The following is a 20170-nucleotide window of genomic DNA, read 5'->3' on the forward strand; positions in this document are numbered from 1 at the left end:
GTCCGCTGACGGCACCACTGTGCGGAGCCCCTCCATTCGGACATGTCATCAGGTAAGAGGCAGATCGGCAATGCATGTATCCGCCGCTGACATTCGGCGCCGTGTGCAGGACGGGGCAGAGGCGGCGGCGGCCGTGGCGCCTACTACCGCGCGCTCTACGGCGGAGGGCGCGGACGCGGCGGTGGTAGTCGAAACGAGAATCAAGGTTACGACAATCGCCCGACTCAGCATTCATCCCAGGCGCTCGACGACAAGAGTGCTGGCAGCGGTGTGTTGAAAGACTGGCAGCAGCTGCAAAACGATTTGCGAAGCATCGACTCTCAACAGTACGGTACGCTCACCTTTATCTGCGGATCTCCCATTTGCGCTCCACCACCTGGCCAAAAGTGGCTCACCCACCTCTCCGGTTCCAAGAAATTCCGTGCTTGCTCCCGCTGATATGACGGCGCATTTCAGGAGCTTACAAGCGGCTGTATGGCAAGTACCAGCATCACGATCCTGGATTTGTCTTGAGCTTTGATCACATACAGTAAGTGCAGCGAACTCACTTGCCGTTAAGTTTCGTCTCTTTTGCGGAGACTTGCAGCTTCCACGTATCGTATTTCCACGATGCACGCGCAGTAGGACCTTCACGACACGTTCACTAATCGTGTGCGTGTAGAGGCGACGCCTATGCTTCTCCCTCACGCGTAAAATCGATTGTGCCGTGGCCGACGACAGGTTTTCCAAGCAACTATCTAGAGTCCGACGTACGACGCATCGCCCTCTGCGATTTCGTGTCAAGAGTCGCTGGCACGATCATCCAAAATCGGCATCTCAACGACAATGCGAAAGGCTCAAGCGGAGGCTGGTCCGGGCCTAAGGGCGGAGCATTCTCGATATGTACGTTGAAATCCCTACATCCTGCTCTTGGAAATCCTCGACTCCAGGAATGTTGTGGTCATTGGCCTCGCTGCAGTCACAGGTAGAATGCACTGGCGTGTCGCCAAAAATGGGCTGATCCTCTCGTGCAGGTATGCCTGGACAAGAGATCCTGCCTCGAACATCAGCAATTATCAACGGTAATGAGTCCATTGAGCTTCGGTTCACAGTGTCTTTACCAGCAGCTGGCAGAACCGTCCTAGGCCAGCAAGCGTGGCAGATACTCGGTGTCAACCTTGTGGACGTTGTAAAGCAATCGCTGTTGCTGGCGAGCTTGGACGCAAAGAAGTTGGCACAGCATATCCTCTCTGCTGAGGTCCAACAATCACTTCGGCTCCAGCTTCGGAATCGTGGCCTCGTGTCGTTCATCGCCAACGGCGCTATCCTTCCACGTTCGTCCGGGGCCGCACAGACACCCATGAAAGGTGCTTCTGTGGTGCCGTTCAAGTCTCCCAAGGAGCTCGAAACTACTCTCACAGCCTGCGATGGTACTGTGTATCACGGCATGGGCGTCCCTCGAGGAATAACGCTTTTGACTGGTGGAGGCTTCCATGGCAAGTCAACATTGCTTGAGGCGATCGAGTTAGGCATCTACAATCACGTTCCAGGCGATGGACGCGAGACTGTAGTCACAGATGAGTGCAGCGTCAAGATCAGGGCTGAAGACGGCAGGTCAGTCTGCAAGACAGATATCAGCCCTTACATTTCGCAGCTGCCAGGCGGCAAGGATACGAGAGCATTTGCCAGTGAGGACGCCTCGGGCTCCACCTCAATGGCAGCGAATATTCAGGAAGCACTTGAAGCAGGTTGCAAGGCTCTGCTTATTGATGAAGATTCTTCTGCAACGAATCTTCTTGTGCGCGACCGCAGGATGGAGTCTCTCATTCGCAACGAACCGATAACACCATTGATCAGCAAGGCACGAGCCTTGTATGATCAGTACGGCGTATCGACAATCATTGTGATAGGCGGGCTGGGAGACTGGCTGTCAGTGGCAGACAATGTCATTGCGATGGATGCATATCTGCCATCCTGCATCAATGTCCAAGTACAGGACGTGCTCCGCGAATACCCCACTGCCGTGACTGAAGACACTACTTACGGGTCCATTCCCAAGCGTGCTCTCCGCATCGATCTTGAAGGCCTGCGCTCTCCCTACGCCTCCCGCAAAAGGTTCATCACCATAAACTCACAGAGCAAGGATGCTGTAGACGATCCTTCTCGCGCTGAAAACGGAATCGATCTGAGTGGCCTAGACCAAATTGTCGAGATTGGGCAGTCGCGGCTGGTTGCCACCATCCTGCAGCAAAGCGCACAACTGACCAAGGGTGAGGCGCTGACCGTAGCAGCTCTGCTCGACAGACTTGAAACGAGAACCGGTATCGACACGCCAATGTCAGCCGCGCTCGTTGGTGGCGACCAAGTGGCTGTTCGTCGGTTCGAGGTTGCAGCAGCTCTCTCTAGGCTCCGCGGGTTGGCATTGCGAGTCGATCGAGCTCCCTGAGCAACGCGCGGGAGACGTCAAACGTCATCGGTCAGTGTCCAACACTCTTGCAGAAGAGCAAACCCTCACTTCTTCTGAGCCTTCATGTGGATGGGATCAGTAATCTGCAGCCTTTATCTATGAAAAGCACGGACTGGAGACAGCGGCACAAGCGAGAGCAGAACGCGCAACACGACACCTCAACGATCAGCCGTTGGTGACCGCTTGTCAAGCATTTCAGCAACCTAGCCAAGACACGTGCTCGAAGCATTCCAACAACACTGGACCCGAACATTGGCAAACACGGGAGATCGGCTAAGCTTGCGCATTGCGTGCGACAAACATTGGCGCCTTGCAGCACTTTTCAAGCATGTCGTTCTTCAACAAATCAGTCACTGATAGGGCTATGTAGTCATTCTTACCGCCGCGAGGTACGCTCATGTGTGGGGACATACACCGATATGATTATGGGGCATAGGCAATTGCCAAGCCTAAACTGCAGCCAATGACGCACCAGTGTCATTCCAGCTGACAATCATTGGTTTAGCCAAGACCCTTCAACTCAATGGCTTTCACCAGCCAAGTCGGGTAGGAAAAACTTTTGTTTGCCTCTTGCGGCGCTCTATGGTACAAAAGGTAGGTCTCCTGTAGTCGGCGTAAGTTCGCCCATTGGCAATCTTCTCAGCTCCATTCCAAGTGTCGATCACGATGGGACAAGACAAATCCCAGAATGAGGACATGCTTCCGGCCCAGGGCAATAAGCCATTGTCCAGGCCGGCTCATGCTCTCACATTTGATGCTGTAGTCGAGGAGCTCGGCGCACACCAAGACACAGGACTTTCAGCTTCGGAGGCGAAGCAACGACAAGAAACATATGGCAACAATGATCTCGGCGATGGGCCTGGTGTACAGCCAGGCAAGATTCTTATTCGGCAGGTCGCGAATGCGATGACTCTAGTATGAGTGTCACCTTTTCAATATGCGCGGTGAGACAGCTGATCCACTGTTGTGCAGGTGCTCATCCTGGCAATGGCTGTCAGTTTCGGTATCGGCAGCTACATCGAAGGTGGTGTCGTTGCAGCTGTGATCATTCTGAACATTGTTGTTGGGTTCTGGCAGGAATTCAACGCGGAGAAGACCATGGCTTCTTTGAAGAGCTTGAGCTCCCCAACAGCCAGTGCTATTCGCGACAGCGACAATATCACGGTTCCCACTATCGAGATTGTACCTGGAGACATGGTAGAGTTGAAAACTGGAGATACGGTCCCTGCAGATATCAGGTTTGCGATGCACGCCTTCGGTCGAAGCAGGAGAGTGAACTGACATTCTGCTAGGCTCATTGAAGCCGTCAACTTTGAGACTGACGAGGCTCTGCTTACCGGAGAATCGCTTCCTGTTCACAAGGAACCTGCTCAGGTCTTCGACGATGAGACTGGGCCTGGCGACCGACTCAATATCGCTTACAGCTCATCCACGGTCACTAAAGGACGCGCCCGCGGTGTTGTTTTCGCTACTGGATTGCACACTGAGATCGGCTCCATCGCTGCTGCCCTCCGAGCAACGAACAGCAAGGTGCGAACAAATTGTCTTCTGCAGGATATACCTTGTATTGGACTCGCGTACTGATATCGTCACAGGTCCGACCCGTCAAGCGAAATGATAAAGGCAAAGCTGGGCCGCATAGATATGCTCAAGCTTGGAGTTTGACTACGACCGACGCCATTGGCCGCTTCCTCGGAGTCAATGTAGGAACTCCTCTCCAGAAGAAATTGTCACGTCTTGCGGTTCTCCTGTTTTGGATTGCCGTTGTATGTGCAATCATCGTCCTTGCAGCCAACGACTTCTCTAGCGAGCAAGAGGTCATTATCTACGCTGTCGCCACTGGCCTGAGTATGATTCCAGCCTCGCTTGTTGTGGTCTTGACGATTACAATGGCTGCCGGAACTAAACGCATGGTCGAGAGACATGTCATTGTTCGCAATCTCAAGTCTCTGGAGGCGCTTGGTGCCGTTACTGATATTTGCTCTGACAAAACTGGTATGTTAGCACTGCAATCAAAATGTAGCAACGCCACTGACACAGCTACAGGAACTCTCACCCAAGGCAAAATGATCACCAAAAAAGTCTACATTCCCGCCTCTGGTGTCTACTCCGTCGAAGAATCCGGCGAACCATTCAATCCCGAAGTCGGAAAAGTAACACTCGCTGACTCCAGCGACGGCTCTGACCCGGAAAAGAGCACTTCAGAACCCTCCGAACTGGTCAACAAGTCCCCTCATCTCGAAAGATTCCTCGATGTTGCTGCTTTGGCGAACTTGTCGCACGTTACCAAGAGCAAAGATGACGATAAGTGGCACGCGAGAGGAGATCCTACGGAAATCGCTATCAACGTATTCGCTTCGCGTTTCGGCTGGAACAGGACTAAGATGACCACGGGTGATTCTGCTCAGTGGAAGTCTTTGCTAGAGTTCCCATTCGACTCGGATGTCAAGAAGATGTCTGTCATTCTCGAGAATAATAAGACACAGAAAAAGCACGTCTTCACTAAAGGTGCTGTGGAAAGGATCTTGCAGCACTGCTCGCATTTTCATCAGACGAACGACGGTGACGCTACTGAAATGACTGACGAACATCGTCAAGGTGTTCTGGACAAGATGGAAGAGTTCGCTACGTATGGATTGCGAGTGCTGGCTCTTGCCAGCCGAGATGCTCCCGAGCACTTGGATTATGATCAGGAGATTGATCGGAACAAAATCGAGATTGGACTTACTTTCCGCGGTCTTGTTGGGATTTACGACCCTCCTCGAGCGGAATCCGCAGGTGCTGTGCGAGAGTGTCGGGGAGCTGGTATTGAGGTGCACATGTTGACTGGAGATCATCCCGAGACGGCGAGAGCTATTGCCATCGAGGTGGGAATCCTGCCGTCGAAGAAACGCATGGATAATCTACCGAAGGATGTGGCTCAGTCTCTTGTCATGACTGCAAGCGCGTTTGACAAGATGTCTGAGGAAGAGATTGATGCACTGCCGCAGCTGCCTCTGGTTGTGGCTAGATGTGCGCCAAGCACGAAGGTCCGCATGATTGAAGCTCTACACAGGCGAAAGAAGTTCGCTGCTATGGTGAGTCTACGTGATCAATGGATAGCTCATCCAATCTTACTAACAACTATGCCCAGACCGGTGACGGCGTCAACGACTCCCCCTCTCTCAAACGCGCAGACGTCGGAATCGCCATGGGCCAAGCAGGTTCCGACGTCGCCAAAGATGCATCCGACATCGTTCTCACCGACGACAATTTCGCTTCCATCGTCAACGCCGTCGAAGAGGGCCGAAGAATGTTCGATAACATTCAAAAGTTCATCCTCCATCTTTTAGCAGAGAACATCGCTCAAGCTTGTACCCTTCTCATTGGTCTAGCTTTCAAGGATTCCCGTGGGCTATCTGTCTTCCCATTGGCACCAGTCGAAATCATCTGGGTCATCATGATCACTTCCGGTATGCCCGACATGGGTCTGGGATTCGAGCGCGCTGTTCCTGGAATTATGAGACGTCCGCCACAGTCGCTCAAGCGTGGAGTTTTCACGCTTGAAATTATGGTCGATATGCTGGTTTATGGACTCTGGGTCGCCACTCTGTGTCTTGGAGCTTTCAGCTTGGTTGTTTTCGGCTTCGGCGACGGCGACCTTGGCGAGAACTGCAATGATGCGTACTCGGAGCGATGCGACACTGTTTATCGTGGACGAGCTACGTGTTTTGCGTGTTTGACTTGGTTTGCGCTGTTTTTGGCATGGGAACTGGTCGATATGCGACGCAGTTTCTTTAGGATGCAGCCTGGGAGTAAGAAGTACTTCACACAATGGTATGTTTGCACAGTTGACAGGTGGGCTTTGGAAACATTTGCTGACTTGAACGAACAGGTGGTATGATGTCCGACGCAACAAGTTCCTGTTCTGGGCTATTTTGATCGGCTTTGTTACGATCTTCCCAACGCTGTACATTCCAGTGATCAACACTGTGGTGTTCAAGCATGTTGGCATTACCTGGGAGTGGGGAGTTGTGTTCATTTCGGCATTGCTTTTCTTCCTTGGCATCGAGTTGTGGAAGTTTGCTAAGCGTGTGTACTTCCGAAGGGTGGCGCAGAAGCAGGCTCGTCTGCGAAACGACACTTTCGATGAGGACGAGTCTGATCCAGAGAAGGCCGAGGGTGATATCTCTGGGGATGAGAGGGTGAGCAAGCAATAACGCCAAGGGGCGTGCCTTACGAAAAAGTCATGTACAGTCATGGGCATAGAGAGCACATAATTTGAGCACCTTTTTCCAATCCTCTGATCGGCGCCGAATGCGACTCGATGATGGCCGCCCTTAAAAACGCCCCGGTGTTGTGCAGCTCACATGTGAAGATTTGCAAACCTCCAGGGTCGTGGTCATGGTCGTCATTCGACCCAAACCACGTCAAGGCGCTGCAGCAAGGCGGTTCTGCACGGTAGGCCTCACATGTGAATTGACATTTGACCAGCGCAATGCGACGCCACGAAGCCGGGATCTTCATGCTACAACATACGCTAGAAGACACGTAGAAGGCGTAGCGAGGGAGGTATCTGTAGATCGTGACCACTGAACGGCCTCTCGGCACTGGTGTATCTTTGAACGAGCGAATGGCTGAAGTGCCTCACCCGTGAACTGTGGCTGCAAATAGCTCCGCGTGGCGACAACGAATGGTTGTTCGATGCGGAAGCGAAAAGCTTCACGATGAGCCTTGCAGAAGAGCGCACGTGTGATGTCTGCAGGATCAGCTGCGCCTCGCAATCGGCACAGTCGCGCCGTGGAACAGATGGAGTGAAGGTCGAAGGATTTCGATGCCTGAGGCGTGACGAGCAAAAGTGTGTCATCTCGATGCCAGTTCGTGATCCTGGGCGCCAACCGGGCCGAGAAGATGTACGAACCTGCCGATATCCGTTCAAAGGGAGATCTCATGACTGCGCTTTGTCTGCCTGCAGCAGTTCCGCGGTAGAATGTCTCTCAGAGTTCGAGCGCACATCTGCAGATACGAATAGAAAGACGTGAGTTGTCAGTATCGCGTCCGGCGCTTGCAATTGAGTTGGTTGCTGTGCTGCGCCAGGCTGCATTCCAGTCTTCTCTGCGCCGCATAGCAGCATAACAACGTTCGAAATTTGTACTTGGCGAGGTGCTGGTAGTCGCTGCTGCCGCACAAGACGAGGGTGATTTCATTGCATGCCGCCAAGTCAGTCAATGGATGCAGAGGTTCGGCGTGAGTGGTGTGGTGGATGCATCTCCGTGGGTGGTGCACTCTAGCTCCGCATCGTGGCCGTCATGGCGCTAGGATGCCAAAAGCTTAGCTGGTGAATGAGCTTCCGAATAGGCTTAGCGTCAGTCGGACATGTGAGCGAAGGAAGAGGCGATGAAGCAGCTGCGGTTGTCCCAAGGTCTTGTGTTCTTTCTCTTGCCGTCCTGACGCCGTCTATATAACACTGTGACGCGTCCACTTTCTGTGCTAGTTCACTTCAATCGAGCTACATATTTCTGGTCGCAAAACGAGCTTGAATTAGCAAGGAATATCCCGGGATACACTACTTGCTATCCAATAGCTTCAGTGACTACACAGCAACAACAACCGTCAACATGAACGGCGATTCGGACATCAACAGCAAGGCGCCTATCAACGGCAGCCACGGCAGCTCTCGCCAGGCCCCAGATCCGCTTGTCAAGGTAAGTCATATGTTTGCGCAAGAAACATTGCGATCTATTCGCTCCATGCGACAGCGGCATACCACATTGCGATTGGATTCGTAGACACTAACACTCTGGGCAGGTTCAGCCACCTCGACGTGAGGACCTACAGCCTTCGTACGCCCAAGTCATCAAGCCAGATACTGAGGATGCTTCGCAACACGGCTGGTACGGCAGCATGGTCAACACACTTGGTTCCCTCGTTGGTACACTCGGTGCCATCCCATGCTGCATAGTGTGCCCCAACCCATACAAGCCAGTCGCGCAAGGAAACGTTGGCTTGGTCACCAAATTCGGTCGATTCGCAAGAGCAGTGGATCCAGGTCTTGTCAAGATCAACCCATTGTCGGAGAGCTTGATCCAGGTGGATGTCAAGATACAAATCGTGGAGGTACGTCTCGTCTCGACACTTTGTTTGTGGCCAGCGCAGTCAATTTGCTGGCTCAAACAACCGCTTCCAATCATTGATCAATGATACTAATGCCCAGCAGGTACCAAAGCAGGTCTGCATGACCAAGGACAACGTTAACCTCACCCTCACTTCCGTCATCTACTACAGAATCACCAGCCCACACAAGGCCGCCTTCGGAATCTCCAACTTGCGCACCGCCCTTGTCGAGCGAACGCAAACCACCCTCCGCCATGTCCTCGGTGCCCGAGTCCTGCAAGATGTCATCGAGCGCCGAGAGGAAATCGCGCAGTCCATTCGAGAGATCATCGATGAGACCGCCACTGGATGGGGAGCTGAGGTCGAGTCTATGCTGATCAAGGACATCATCTTCAGCCAAGAACTCCAGGACAGCTTGTCCATGGCAGCACAGAGCAAGCGTACCGGTGAAGCCAAGGTCATCAGCGCTCGCGCCGAAGTCGAGAGTGCTAAGCTTATGCGTCAAGCTGCCGACATCTTGTCCAGCGCTCCAGCTATGCAAATCCGGTACCTCGAGGCTATGCAGGCGATGGCGAAGACTGCCAACAGCAAGGTCATCTTCCTGCCAGCTCAGAACCAGACTGTGCAATCGCAGCTGGCTCAGGCTGATGCGGTGGGCGAAGGTCCCAGCAGCTATCGAGACTACGGTACCACGAACACTCACGCCAACAGCAACGAATTCGCCGGCAACACTCAGGGGTTTCAGAACGCAGTGAACGCACGAGTCGTGGAGAACATGTGAAGAGCCTCACCAGAACAGAACGATGAAGGCACTCAGAGTCAAATTGAGACTTAGTTGAGATTGGCAGAGTACTGGAGTGATGGCTATTGTAATGATTACGAATTGATACCCAGGCAGTCTGATATAATGTAGTTTCTTCAGAATGATTTCTCACATATTCTTCGTTCTCTGCAAAGCATTGAAGAGTGAACACGGCGACAACTGACAATCACTTACACACGTGAACGAAAACCAACTTCGATCGTTTTCACGATATGCACTCTCGTGAAATGACTGAAAGCAATAGTCCTTACGATTCTCTCCTAATTCCATTGATATCTCTAGTCCGAGGCAGCTGAACATTGACGCTGCAGCATATATGCACGAGTTAGCCATCAGCTTCACATGACAGCGCGAGCGTGAAGTCTTGGCAGCCTTGCTTTCCCAATCCGGAAGTTGCGACAACAAACAACGGAGGAAGTCTCGCTTCAACACTAACATCACCACGACATTCTCACAGCCGCCAAAATGGCGCGGCAGAACCAGCCCACCTATGACTTCCTTTCGGGCGATCAGGAACAACGGCATCCTTTACGCGAGACCATGAAGCAATCCACTGTGACGCGACCGGACATCAACAACGAGGATCTCCGCGCGCAGTTGCGGACTGTGCAGTATGAGCTGGACTCAATCAAGCAGGAGCGCGAATTACACGATCTACATCAGCAACAGCAATTACGTGAGGCGCAGAGTCGAGCAGAAGCAGACTTCAAACGAGCGCAAGCTGCAGAGAGCGCTGCCAATGTCGCGACAAAGAAGCTTGAGGCGCTGGTGCGCGAGACGCAAGAAGAACGTGACCGGCATGCGAACGAGAAATTGCAGCTAGAGAAGAAAGCTCGTGGGCTGCAAGACGACAATCGGGCCCTACGCGACGATCTCGAAGAGGCGAAGGCAGACCTTGAAGGAGCTGGGAGGCAGAGCCAATATGCGTACAGTGAGCTGGAACAGAAATACAATACGCTATCAGCGTCAGTCGAGGATATACAGCAGGATTTGAGCAGCAAGGTCTCGGCTCTGCAGACTGTCCAACAGAAGCTTGTGGGAAAAGAGACAGAAGTAGGAGAGCTGGAGAACGAGGTGCTGCGGTTGAAGGCACAGACTGGCGACTCAGATACGCTTGCCGTAATCAAGAAAGAGCTCACGGAGCAAGTCACTTATATCAAGAAGCTGGAGCAGACGAATCGAGAGCACTTGGCCGAGCTGAAGCAGTATCGCAAGACGTCAAAGAGCATTGAGGTTGTCGAAGAGGAGAAGCGTGCATTAGAAGCGAAGGTGCGCATGATGGAGGACTTGCGCAAAGAGCTTGCGGAGGCACAATTACAAAAGCGCATTCTCGAGGACGAAAAGTCTAGCTGGACAAGTTACTTGGAGGCCGAAGCCGCCGAGGGCGAGGACCTGCGATACGAGACACCTGAGCAAATGGCGAAGGCATTCTTGCAGGAAAGACTGGAGAGGCTGGAGCTGCTAAACAAGCTTGGGTCGATACAGCCTGAGCTGAATGTCAAGGATGAGAACATTCAGGCATTGCAGAACGAGAAAGCACGTCTGCAGAGCGAGCTGGAGGAAGCTCGCAACACTGCTGCCAATGGTTCCGTGGCGACAAGCGGCGATGCTAAAGCCAAGGCACGTTTGGAACGACAGAAGACTCTGTTGACCAAAGAAGTCGAGTACCTGCGAGCACAGATGAAGACGTTTGAAGCAGAAGAGGCAGAGTTCAGCCCGGAACAGGTCGACGAAGCACGGTCGAAGCGTATCCATGAGCTGGAAGAGGCCCTCGATCAATATCGATCAGAAGTCCAGACACTGCAGACTGAGATCTCGAAAATGGAGAAAGCGCCTGCAGCACCGCCACAAACGCCTAAGAAGCGCTCGCGAGAAGAAGATGAAGCTTCGGACGAGCGTCTCGGAGAACTGCAGCGCAAGATCCGCACGCTACAAGCAGAGCTGGAGAAGCTGCAAAAGCGCAACAACTTACTTGAAGCCGAGCTCAAGGCCAGCAATTCTCAAGTCAAGTCGTTGAAAGCGTCATCCAAGACTCGCGTATTGGAGTTCCGCAACAACCCAACAGCAGAGGTCGAAGCAATCAAGATGTCCACAATCAACACACTGCGTGATGAAAATGCATCACTGCTGGCACAGCTAGAAGGACAACCAAATGGCACCAAAGTGGTGCCAGTCTCCTCACTCGAGAACATCCGCCTCCAGCTAGAAGACACCAAGACGCAAATGAAGAAGATGGAGAAGAAAGACATGAGACTTCGCCAGATCTACTCTGCCAAGGCTCTAGAGTTCCGCGAAGCAGTTTGCTCAATATTAGGCTGGAAGCTCGATTTCATGCCGAATGGTAGGGTGAAGTGCACATCGATCTTGTATCCTACGCAATTCTGCGATGGCGAAGAGGTGGAGAACAGTATTGTCTTCGATGGCGAAAATGGCACGATGAAAGTCAGTGGTGGGCCGCAGAGCGTCTTCGCGGGCGAGATCAAGGAAATGATTGAGTTCTGGGTGGAAGGGAGGAAAGAAATTCCTTGCTTCTTGGCTGCTTTGACGTTGGAGTTTTACGATAAGACGACGAGGGCGTTGAAGATGTGAGGGACTTTCTGTACAGCTTGTAGAAAAAGAGAAGACACGCCAGATGGTGCTCGTGGCGAGTGCAGAAATGATACCCAGGATGGAAGGTCCAGAGAACTCGACCGTCCTCTTTTCATGTTATCCGCATCTTCAAATTACCATTTCTACTACAACTTCGCCTCCACCCTCTCATCCTCGACAACAGCAGCCAACATCCCCTCCGCAACATCCTCATCATCCTCCGCCTCCGTCACCCACGTCACAATCCCCGCCCTGTGACTCCTCACTTCAATCTCCATTTTCATCTGTTTAATCACACAAATCGGTTCGTCTTTTTTCACTGTATCTCCAGCATCTACCAAAACTTCGACTAACTTCCCTGAAAGTGGGATTATTACGTGTGAAGGATTTGATTTTGAACCGTAAGGATGGTTGGAACTCATTGCGGAGCCGGAGGCTGTGGTTGAGTTTAGGGTTATGGTTAAGGGGAGGGGTTTTGAGTCGGGTAGAGTGTAGAGGATTTCGGCGGAGAGGGTGGAGGGGAAGTCGTTTTTGAGGACTTTGGTTAGGTGGAGGTGGTGGGGTTGTTGTTTCTGTTGTTGGGTTTTGGCTGCTGAGTTTTGTGGTTGGATATCTATTGTCCAGGCGTCGTCTTTGCGGAAGGTGGTGGCTCCGCCGCTATTGGCGGCCGATTGGGCGGTGGAGGTGCTAGAAGATTGTTGGACGAGGCCATGGAAAGGATTGGTAGGATTTTGTAATTTCTTGCTTATGGCGAGGAGTTCTTCGTGGTTGGACTCTAGCCATGTGGTGTCGCATTCGCCATTCTCAAAGGCTGGATGAGAGACGATGGCTCGGAGGAGGGCAAGATTGGTTTGAATGCCGTTGATGTAGGTGTCTTGCAGTGCTCGTCTGGCTTTGCTGATTGCGTCTGGCCATGTTCGGGCTGTGATGATGATCTTTGCAACCACGCTGTCGAAGTCGGAGCTCACGATTGCTGATGCACCCGGTACTAGAGCTGTGTCGACTCGTGTGCCCACACCGGATGGCAAATTGAATGATGATATCTTGCCGATGCTCAGTGAGTAGTTCTTCTCTGGGTCCTCAGCTGTCACTCGTAGCTGGATTGAGTGTTGCTTTGGTGGCTGTAACGGATCCTGCGCCAGATCATCCAGCCCAGCCTGCTCAAACGAAGCTCCTTGTGCTAATCGCAACTGTGCCTTCACAATATCAATTGAGCATATCGACTCAGTAATCGTGTGCTCAACTTGCAACCTCGGGTTGATCTCCAGAAAGAAATACTCCCTCGTCTTCGGATTCAACAAGAACTCAAACGTCCCCAAACTGGCATATTTCACTTTCTTCGCAACCCTCATCGCGGCCTCGATGACGGGTCTCACAACTTCCCTATCCTCACGCATCGAAGGCGCCAACTCCACAATCTTCTGATACCTTCTCTGAATCGAGCATTCCCGTTCCCACAAATGTCTCACACCCCCCTTCCCATCCCCCACAATCTGCACCTCCACGTGACGAAACCCGTCAACAGCAGCCTTCTCAGCGAAAACCTGCTTACCCGGACTCTCCTCAATAGCCCTCTTCACCAAACCCTCCAAATCTTCCGCTTTCCTCACAAGTCGAATCCCTCTCCCGCCACCACCATCAACAGCCTTGATCATAATCGGCAAACCATTCTTCTCAGCAAAATTCCTTACATCCTCAACTTTCCCTGTCGGACTCGTAAAAGCTGGTAAAACTGGTACATTGCATTCCTCAGCCAACTGTCTCGCTCGTAATTTATCTCCCGTGCGATCGAGATTCTCGGCTCCGGGTCCTACGACCATGACATTGATTTCTGCCATTTTAGCCGCGAGGTCCGGAGATTCGGATAAGAAGCCATAGCCAGGGTGGACTGCGTCGATTTTATGTTCTTGGACGATGGAAAGGAGTTCTTCGATGTTCATGTATGAAGCTGGGGATTTGAGTTTGATGGCGTGAGAGGCGTTGTAGGTGTGTAAGGCATCATTTTCGGTGTAGACAGAGTAGGTTTCGAGATTGAGTTCTCGACATGAGGAAAGAATACGTGCTGCGATTTCGCCTCTGGATGGGGGTTGTTAGTTGGTATTGTCTTGGCGAAAGATGGGATGTGGCAGACCTGTTGGCTACGAGAATCTTTTTGATGGGACGAGGCTCTATTCTTCCGGGCGCCATATTGCAACCGTGTTGTGCCGAACTATTTGGTATAATCAATTGTCATGTCAAACGATCGAGACGTTGGCAATGGCGGTAGGTGATGAGGTGAAGTGCCTCGGCTCTCGAGATGTGGAGACGAAGCTGCCGTCTCAGGCACGACTCAGCTTGCTGGAGAAGCAACACTGCGTTCGTAGAATTGTATGCTACAACGAATATCGTGTCCTACCACTAGGTGCACCGTATCTGTCCAATAACACTGAGTACTGTCTGCCTTGATCTTCATTTTCTCGTAGCCAGCACATCGTCCGCATGGTTCAGAAGAAACTATTCTTCCCGCCAGATGACTCCTGTTTCTGCTGGCCTGGGAGCTGTTAACGCAGCTCTATACAGAGATTCCGATTCACGTACCTTCTTGTGCATCTTCTTCGACAGCGTCCTCCTTTGGCTGTCTGTTCTTGCCACTCACACCCTCCCAGATGCCGCTTCCAAGGTTTCCAAGGCCTTTGCCGACACCGCCAACGACAGACGTGCCTGTTCCGATGACATCGCCTTTGCCTAATTTTCCAACCCCTTCATTCAAGCCTCCAGTGATGCCAGACACGGTACCACCGACGCCCTTCGTGACTCCTTCGACCTGAGCAAAGAGTGTCAGTTGGGATGCCATTCTGGCGACACTCATGCATTATTGGAGATCGCTGAACTCACAGTGCCTCCTGCTCGGCCTGGGACGTAGCCACCAGCAGTCTTCCCAACGCCGCTGACAGTCTTGTCAACGCCAGATCCGACTCCGCCGACCTGCAACGGTATTAGCATGACATGATGCAACAGATTGTGTATCCTTGGGATTCAACATACCGTCTTGCCAACACCACCCGTGGCTCCAGCAGCGGTCTTGCTCACATCATAGTTGCCTATGCCTGAAGCTGTATCGCCGACTGTCTTGCCAAGGCCAGAAGCGGTGCCTGATACAGTCTTTCCGATGCCAGCAGTTGTGCTCTGCGCGGCGTTGCCAATAGGGCCGCCGACTGTCATCGGAGTCAGTACACAACGCTCTCGATCGATGATTATTACGCTTACGTGTTGCGTTGACACCCTTCCCGAGGCCAGAGACTGTAGCATCCGCTCCGGTACCCACACCTGATACGGCTGAATCGAAGAACAAAGGTCAGCTGTGTCGACCTGCATTGTCACAATTGACTAAGAGCATGCTGCCAACTTACTTGCGCCAACTCCTTGACCCACGCCTGACACAGTCTTGCCAGTACCTGTCATAAGTCATTAGTGATATGGCTCGAAGCACGAAGCTGAGTTGAGTTGGGCTACCTTTGGCAATCCCTGCTCCTACACCTTTGATATCTCTGTTCCCGATCGCCTTTCCGGTGTTGGTCGCAGTGTCCGCCAAGTTACCAACTGCAGAGTCTGTGGTGTTCTTGACGTTCTTGACAGCGTCAGTGCCGATTTTGCCAACATTGGTGGTGGCATCCGTGGCTGTCTGAGTCGCTCCGGCGCCGGCTTGATTGACCTTCTTCGTCACCGGCGCGGTGCGGCCACCAGACGCTTTGTCAAGAGTGCCTGCGAGCAGGCGATCAGCATCTCATTCGATAAGAGCAGTTGTGGCGCAATGAATTCAATGTCAACGCGATCTGATTTGCAATTTTCGAGGCTTGGGCTTGCTGCAATTCTCTGCCGCTGACTTCCAACGAGCGACTAGCCAGGCAGGTAGTATTTGCTCTATGATGCTCGGATCTGCTCCGCTGAAATCCATGCGCGCTGGAACATCGTCTGGAGCTGAAGACGTACCTGTAGTTGCGCCAACGCCTTTGTTTGCAATGCCGCCAACATTTCCAACTGTCTTTCCTGCTGTGTTTGTGACCGCCTCTGTGCCTTTTTGAGCTGTTCCTGTAACTGCTGATGTTGTCTTCTGCGCTTTATTCGGTGCTGCCTTGGGCGCACTGCTAGTTGCCGATGCCGCAGTGGTCTTAGCCGAACTGACGGGCTTCTTGGTCTGGGGCAAGACCTGAGGAGGTATTGGCTTCCTTCGCGCAGCGTTCTGTACGGCTCCTGTCGCCTCTTGAGCCCCAGCGCTTGCCTGGCTTTGTACCTTCGAGGGCTGCACCTTGGGCGGCACGGGCTTCTTGACAGGCGTAGCTTTGGCTGGCGCAGACTTGACAGGCGTTGAACCACCATTGGTCGCCGTTATAGGCTTCTTGACTGGTGTAGAGCCTGTGCCTACCGAGGGCTTCTTTACAGGTACCGGCGAAGCTTTGGCTGGAGTGGATTTCGATGGAGTTGTTGTGGAAGGCTGAGAAGGCAGCTTTTTGGGAGGCGATTTGACTGGAGTGGTCGTGGACGAAGTGCTAGGCTTAGAAGGCAGCTTCTTTGGAGGCGCCTTAGTGGGAACCTTTTTAGGAGGATCATTGTCTACCATGCTGATTTTGGACATGCCATCTTGAGCTGTCGTGTTAGCCTGAATGTCCAACAAACTCTAGCTCTTCATCAGGTACACAATATTCACGCCACATGTCTGGTTGCTGCGCGCACTCATGGGTCGCATCCAGAGCACGTACTCAAATAGTAATAGCCCAGCGCCGCAGCTCCAGTCGCGACAGGCACCACGCGCCAGAGGTATCCGCCGTAGCCTTGGGAAGACGTACCTTCGAGCTCGGCTTGCTGCTTCTTCAACGTGTTGGCTTTCGACATGATGCTGTAGCTCTCCGGCGACAATTTGAAGCACACGACTGTGAGATATAGGAAGCAAAGAGAAAATATTCACTGTATCCAAGTTATGTCAAAGGCATAGCAATGGCTCTGCCAGTAGTATGAGGCGTCAGCTCTCCTCGTTACACAGCGTCCGCCATGACAGCATGAAATGAGCGGACGCTTCACACGTCATTGTGCTCCAGAAATTGATGGAGGTGTGATGAACCGGCTTGTGAAGTGTGGCGCATGAAGAGTTCCAGGAATGCGCGTGCAGCGTGTCCAGGTTTTCATCCCTGCTCGTCGTGCGTCTTGCTTGACTCTGCCCAGGTTCCACCACGTGTCACGACAGGGCAGCCACTTCTTCTCTTGATGTAGTCTTGTCGATCGTCTCGGCCTCGATCGTGTCTTGCCTGGTGCAGTGACATGTTCAAGAGGAGAATGCGTAAACGTCGTAGTTCGCGCTGGCCAGGAACGAACCACGAAGGTTGGATTCGCAGTCTTGGCAACTTGGTGGCGTCCAAAGTCTCGCTCTCGCTTCTCCTCATACACGACCACGCTCAACGACACACAGATCTTGCCATCTTTGGCGCAGGATGTTCAAGGTGGCCACGCTTCTGCTCTACTGATCACGACAGCTAGGAACAGACAGCCCTGCTGTTTTCTCCTCCAGTCGGCACTTCGTCCGAGTGCGCAACTCTCAACGTCTGGAGTATCCTTATCACACTTCGAGTTGCTCTCGTCCGCGTCCTTTCAATCATACTGGGCCTTCCATTCATCGTGAACATGGCCCGTATGTATGACCATTACAAATTGCACTCGACAGCATCGTGCGAACTCTCATGCGAAGAGCATGAGCAAGAATGTTGCATGCTTCGCGGGAACTCCGTGATTCAGGCTGACTTCATGGACAGCTTGGTGACGACAGCGACAACTGCAGAAGCTGATACGAGTTCTACGACGAGATGTCTTGGGACATAAGCCAAGAATCGTTGCCTATAGCATTCGCCGAAAGAGCCGCATTATACAGCCGGAAGACTCCCCTATAGTATGCGCCAAGCCTACTAATGTTCGCCGAAGTTTCCCCTTCCGACAACCTGCTTCAGTATTCTTAGGCGCGATCAACCACGACCTTCTCAATACGCATGTCAACTGTCCATATACGACCTATACGACTAACAGAACAACTACAGCACCACACTTCTGTTGCACGGAAAGACATCAATTCTGCACCACCACTCGAAATGCCGACGCCATGGAGCGCAGCCACGTCCTTCGTAGGGACTGTGTAAGTATTGTCGGTGATCCAAACGTATAAGAAAGCCTCCAACTCAACCATTGAAACGAACAACAACAACGATCTTTTCTCCCTAGACTTGCTGGACAAGTTCATTCCATTTACACAACCAACACTCTTCCGTCCAAATTCCACTCTTACCATCTCGAAAATGCGTTTTGACACCGCCCTTGCAACGATCGCGCTCGCTGGCGCAGGCGTCAGCGCAGCTCCAATCGATCGACGCACCGCGGAAGCTCTCTCCGCCATAGTCCGTTCGCCCGATCTTGATGGGTTAGGACCCGTGCTTCCGTGGTTTCCAGGAAAGGTGTACAACAGTCCTGGTCCCAATGGGGAGAAGCGCGATGCTGTCCAGCTTCTGGCGGGTCCTTTTAGAGCTTCTGAGCTCATACCCTTTCCAGAGTATGGTCCGTCGACAGGCTCTCAACCACCTTCTCTGCAGAAGCGGCAGGTCGACCTCGAGGACCTTGAAGCATGGGCGAAATCCGACCCCTTATCGAGACTTGGTCCTGGTCAACTTAGTGAGCAGAAGCGACATGTCGGATCTCAAGACTGGTCAGATTTCATCACTATTGGTGATTCTCCAGTGGGCACCGGCCGCCTTGCTTCCGCAGAAAAGCGTGAAGTCGATTGGAGCAGAACCCACCCCTACTGCGCCCGTCGCCGGAGAGCTTCTAGGAGGCCTTGGAACCTATTGTGCCCATGCCACCTTTCGTACACATGAAGCGGCACGCCGATCCAGGCGGCCTGAGGCCCATCACCAGACCGGACTGGACCAATTCGAACAGTCCGCCTGCTGAGCAGAAGAGGGCAGCCTATCCTCAGGATTGGCTCGGCAGACCACGAGTCCCGGCTCCCAAGAGTGGTGGTCGTCTGGCTGTCTGCGGCTTGTACATTGGCGAGTGTTAGAGAGTAGGAGTGATGGGAGCGCGTCAGCGTTGGGCCCGATGGATTGATGTAAGTCAATCTCCGCTATTGAAGTCTGTCGATTCTATTTTGGTTTCACCTGGTAACATTTCTTGGCTGCTTTCAGGCCTACACAATTGAACATTGATGTATTGTAACACAGGTACTGGCTCGATCCTATAGCCCTTGCAATGAAGATCAATCCCATCACATCGTCTTTTGTCTCAAAGAAATCAGCCAAAATATTGCAAGGTTTAAAGAATCTCTGTAGCCTGGTCTGGCACGAACTAGGCGAGGTGCTGCCTCAAATAGGACTTGGGAAGTCGTAGTGACATTTTTTTCCTAGCACATGCAAGGCTCCACCATGGTCTATTCCCTTCTTGAACCCTTGCAACCAGCTGACCAGTCGGCGCAAAGACGGTTGGTGTGAGTCAGTGGTGGTGCCTTAACCTTGAGTGTAGGGCTGTGTTTCTCTGCCTTGGCAGCCGCGATCGCACGCACAACGCATGCATGCCAGGGCCTTACACGACCAGCAGACCGACCGGATAGCAGTCCACGACAAGTCTCAGTCCTATCGAGCGCCTACGTACCGACACTACGCATGACCATGTCACCTTCTGCCCTGTCACATGATTACACCAAACTTTTTCAAGAACGCAGCCGCGACGGGTCTCAAGGTCGAAGTTACATATTGCATTTGGAAAGAGGCGCTGGAGAAGGAGACAGTCCGTGATATATGCCGACAGAGCCGCAACGTACAGTCATGCTAATCCAAAGGAGTAGCCAAGCTGACTAACATTCGCCGAAGCCTTGGTTCCACCGTTCCAGACCGTATACCTTAGTCGGTCTAGACGCTAGCATTCCAAACTTGACATAGACTACATGTAAACAGTGGTATACGGTGAACAGAGGGGCACTAGGACACAATACCGTGGCAAGACACACTCGGCTGCGTCCGCTCACAACAAGCCGAACCCATGGAACCCGGCCGCGTCTTGCGTGCAACCCAAGTATCATGAGCAGCAGGACTGCACGCCCTGCGGCAAGTCCAAACATATAAATTCCGCCAGCCCAGCCATCATAATGGACAGCAACAACAACGACGACCATTTCTCTTCTTCTACTTCTTCTAGCTTGCTGGACAAGCCTA

General features: G+C 52.5%; 7 protein-coding genes across 7 annotated transcripts; 5 read left to right on the forward strand and 2 right to left on the reverse strand.

Annotated features, from left to right (window-relative positions):
- Positions 1–42: 42 nt before the first annotated feature.
- On the forward strand, positions 43–2425 carry CKM354_001195300 (uncharacterized protein; the record flags this gene model as incomplete). Its single annotated transcript, XM_044807462.1, has 5 exons — positions 43–52; positions 110–331; positions 457–529; positions 662–882; positions 1014–2425. The coding sequence occupies 5 exons, from the start codon at positions 43–45 to the stop codon at positions 2423–2425; spliced, it is 1938 nt and encodes a 645-aa protein (XP_044663397.1).
- Positions 2426–3112: 687 nt separating this feature from the next.
- On the forward strand, positions 3113–6645 carry CKM354_001195400 (uncharacterized protein; the record flags this gene model as incomplete). Its single annotated transcript, XM_044807463.1, has 7 exons — positions 3113–3361; positions 3419–3684; positions 3739–3976; positions 4042–4441; positions 4493–5523; positions 5580–6262; positions 6321–6645. 7 exons carry the CDS (start codon positions 3113–3115, stop codon positions 6643–6645), a joined length of 3192 nt encoding a protein of 1063 aa, XP_044663398.1.
- Positions 6646–8043: 1398 nt separating this feature from the next.
- Positions 8044–9320, forward strand: CKM354_001195500 (uncharacterized protein; the record flags this gene model as incomplete). The annotated part of the gene is made up of 3 exons (XM_044807464.1): positions 8044–8130; positions 8234–8542; positions 8643–9320. 3 exons carry the CDS (start codon positions 8044–8046, stop codon positions 9318–9320), a joined length of 1074 nt encoding a protein of 357 aa, XP_044663399.1.
- A 507-nt stretch (positions 9321–9827) lies between these two features.
- Positions 9828–11951, forward strand: CKM354_001195600 (uncharacterized protein; the record flags this gene model as incomplete). Its single annotated transcript, XM_044807465.1, has 1 exon — positions 9828–11951. One exon carries the CDS (start codon positions 9828–9830, stop codon positions 11949–11951), a length of 2124 nt encoding a protein of 707 aa, XP_044663400.1.
- Positions 11952–12097: 146 nt separating this feature from the next.
- Positions 12098–14138, reverse strand: CKM354_001195700 (uncharacterized protein; the record flags this gene model as incomplete). Its single annotated transcript, XM_044807466.1, has 2 exons — positions 12098–14027; positions 14083–14138. The coding sequence occupies 2 exons, from the start codon at positions 14136–14138 to the stop codon at positions 12098–12100; spliced, it is 1986 nt and encodes a 661-aa protein (XP_044663401.1).
- Positions 14139–14434: 296 nt separating this feature from the next.
- Positions 14435–16820, reverse strand: CKM354_001195800 (uncharacterized protein; the record flags this gene model as incomplete). The annotated part of the gene is made up of 9 exons (XM_044807467.1): positions 14435–14481; positions 14529–14754; positions 14826–14915; positions 14976–15145; positions 15198–15266; positions 15341–15385; positions 15444–15692; positions 15921–16574; positions 16688–16820. The coding sequence occupies 9 exons, from the start codon at positions 16818–16820 to the stop codon at positions 14435–14437; spliced, it is 1683 nt and encodes a 560-aa protein (XP_044663402.1).
- Positions 16821–18265: 1445 nt separating this feature from the next.
- On the forward strand, positions 18266–19023 carry CKM354_001195900 (uncharacterized protein; the record flags this gene model as incomplete). Its single annotated transcript, XM_044807468.1, has 2 exons — positions 18266–18689; positions 18857–19023. The coding sequence occupies 2 exons, from the start codon at positions 18266–18268 to the stop codon at positions 19021–19023; spliced, it is 591 nt and encodes a 196-aa protein (XP_044663403.1).
- Positions 19024–20170: the final 1147 nt, after the last annotated feature.

This window comes from Cercospora kikuchii (assembly GCF_019650295.1).
Source record: "Cercospora kikuchii DNA, contig_00008, whole genome shotgun sequence".
In the NCBI taxonomy this organism is placed as follows: Eukaryota; Fungi; Ascomycota; class Dothideomycetes; order Mycosphaerellales; family Mycosphaerellaceae; genus Cercospora; species Cercospora kikuchii.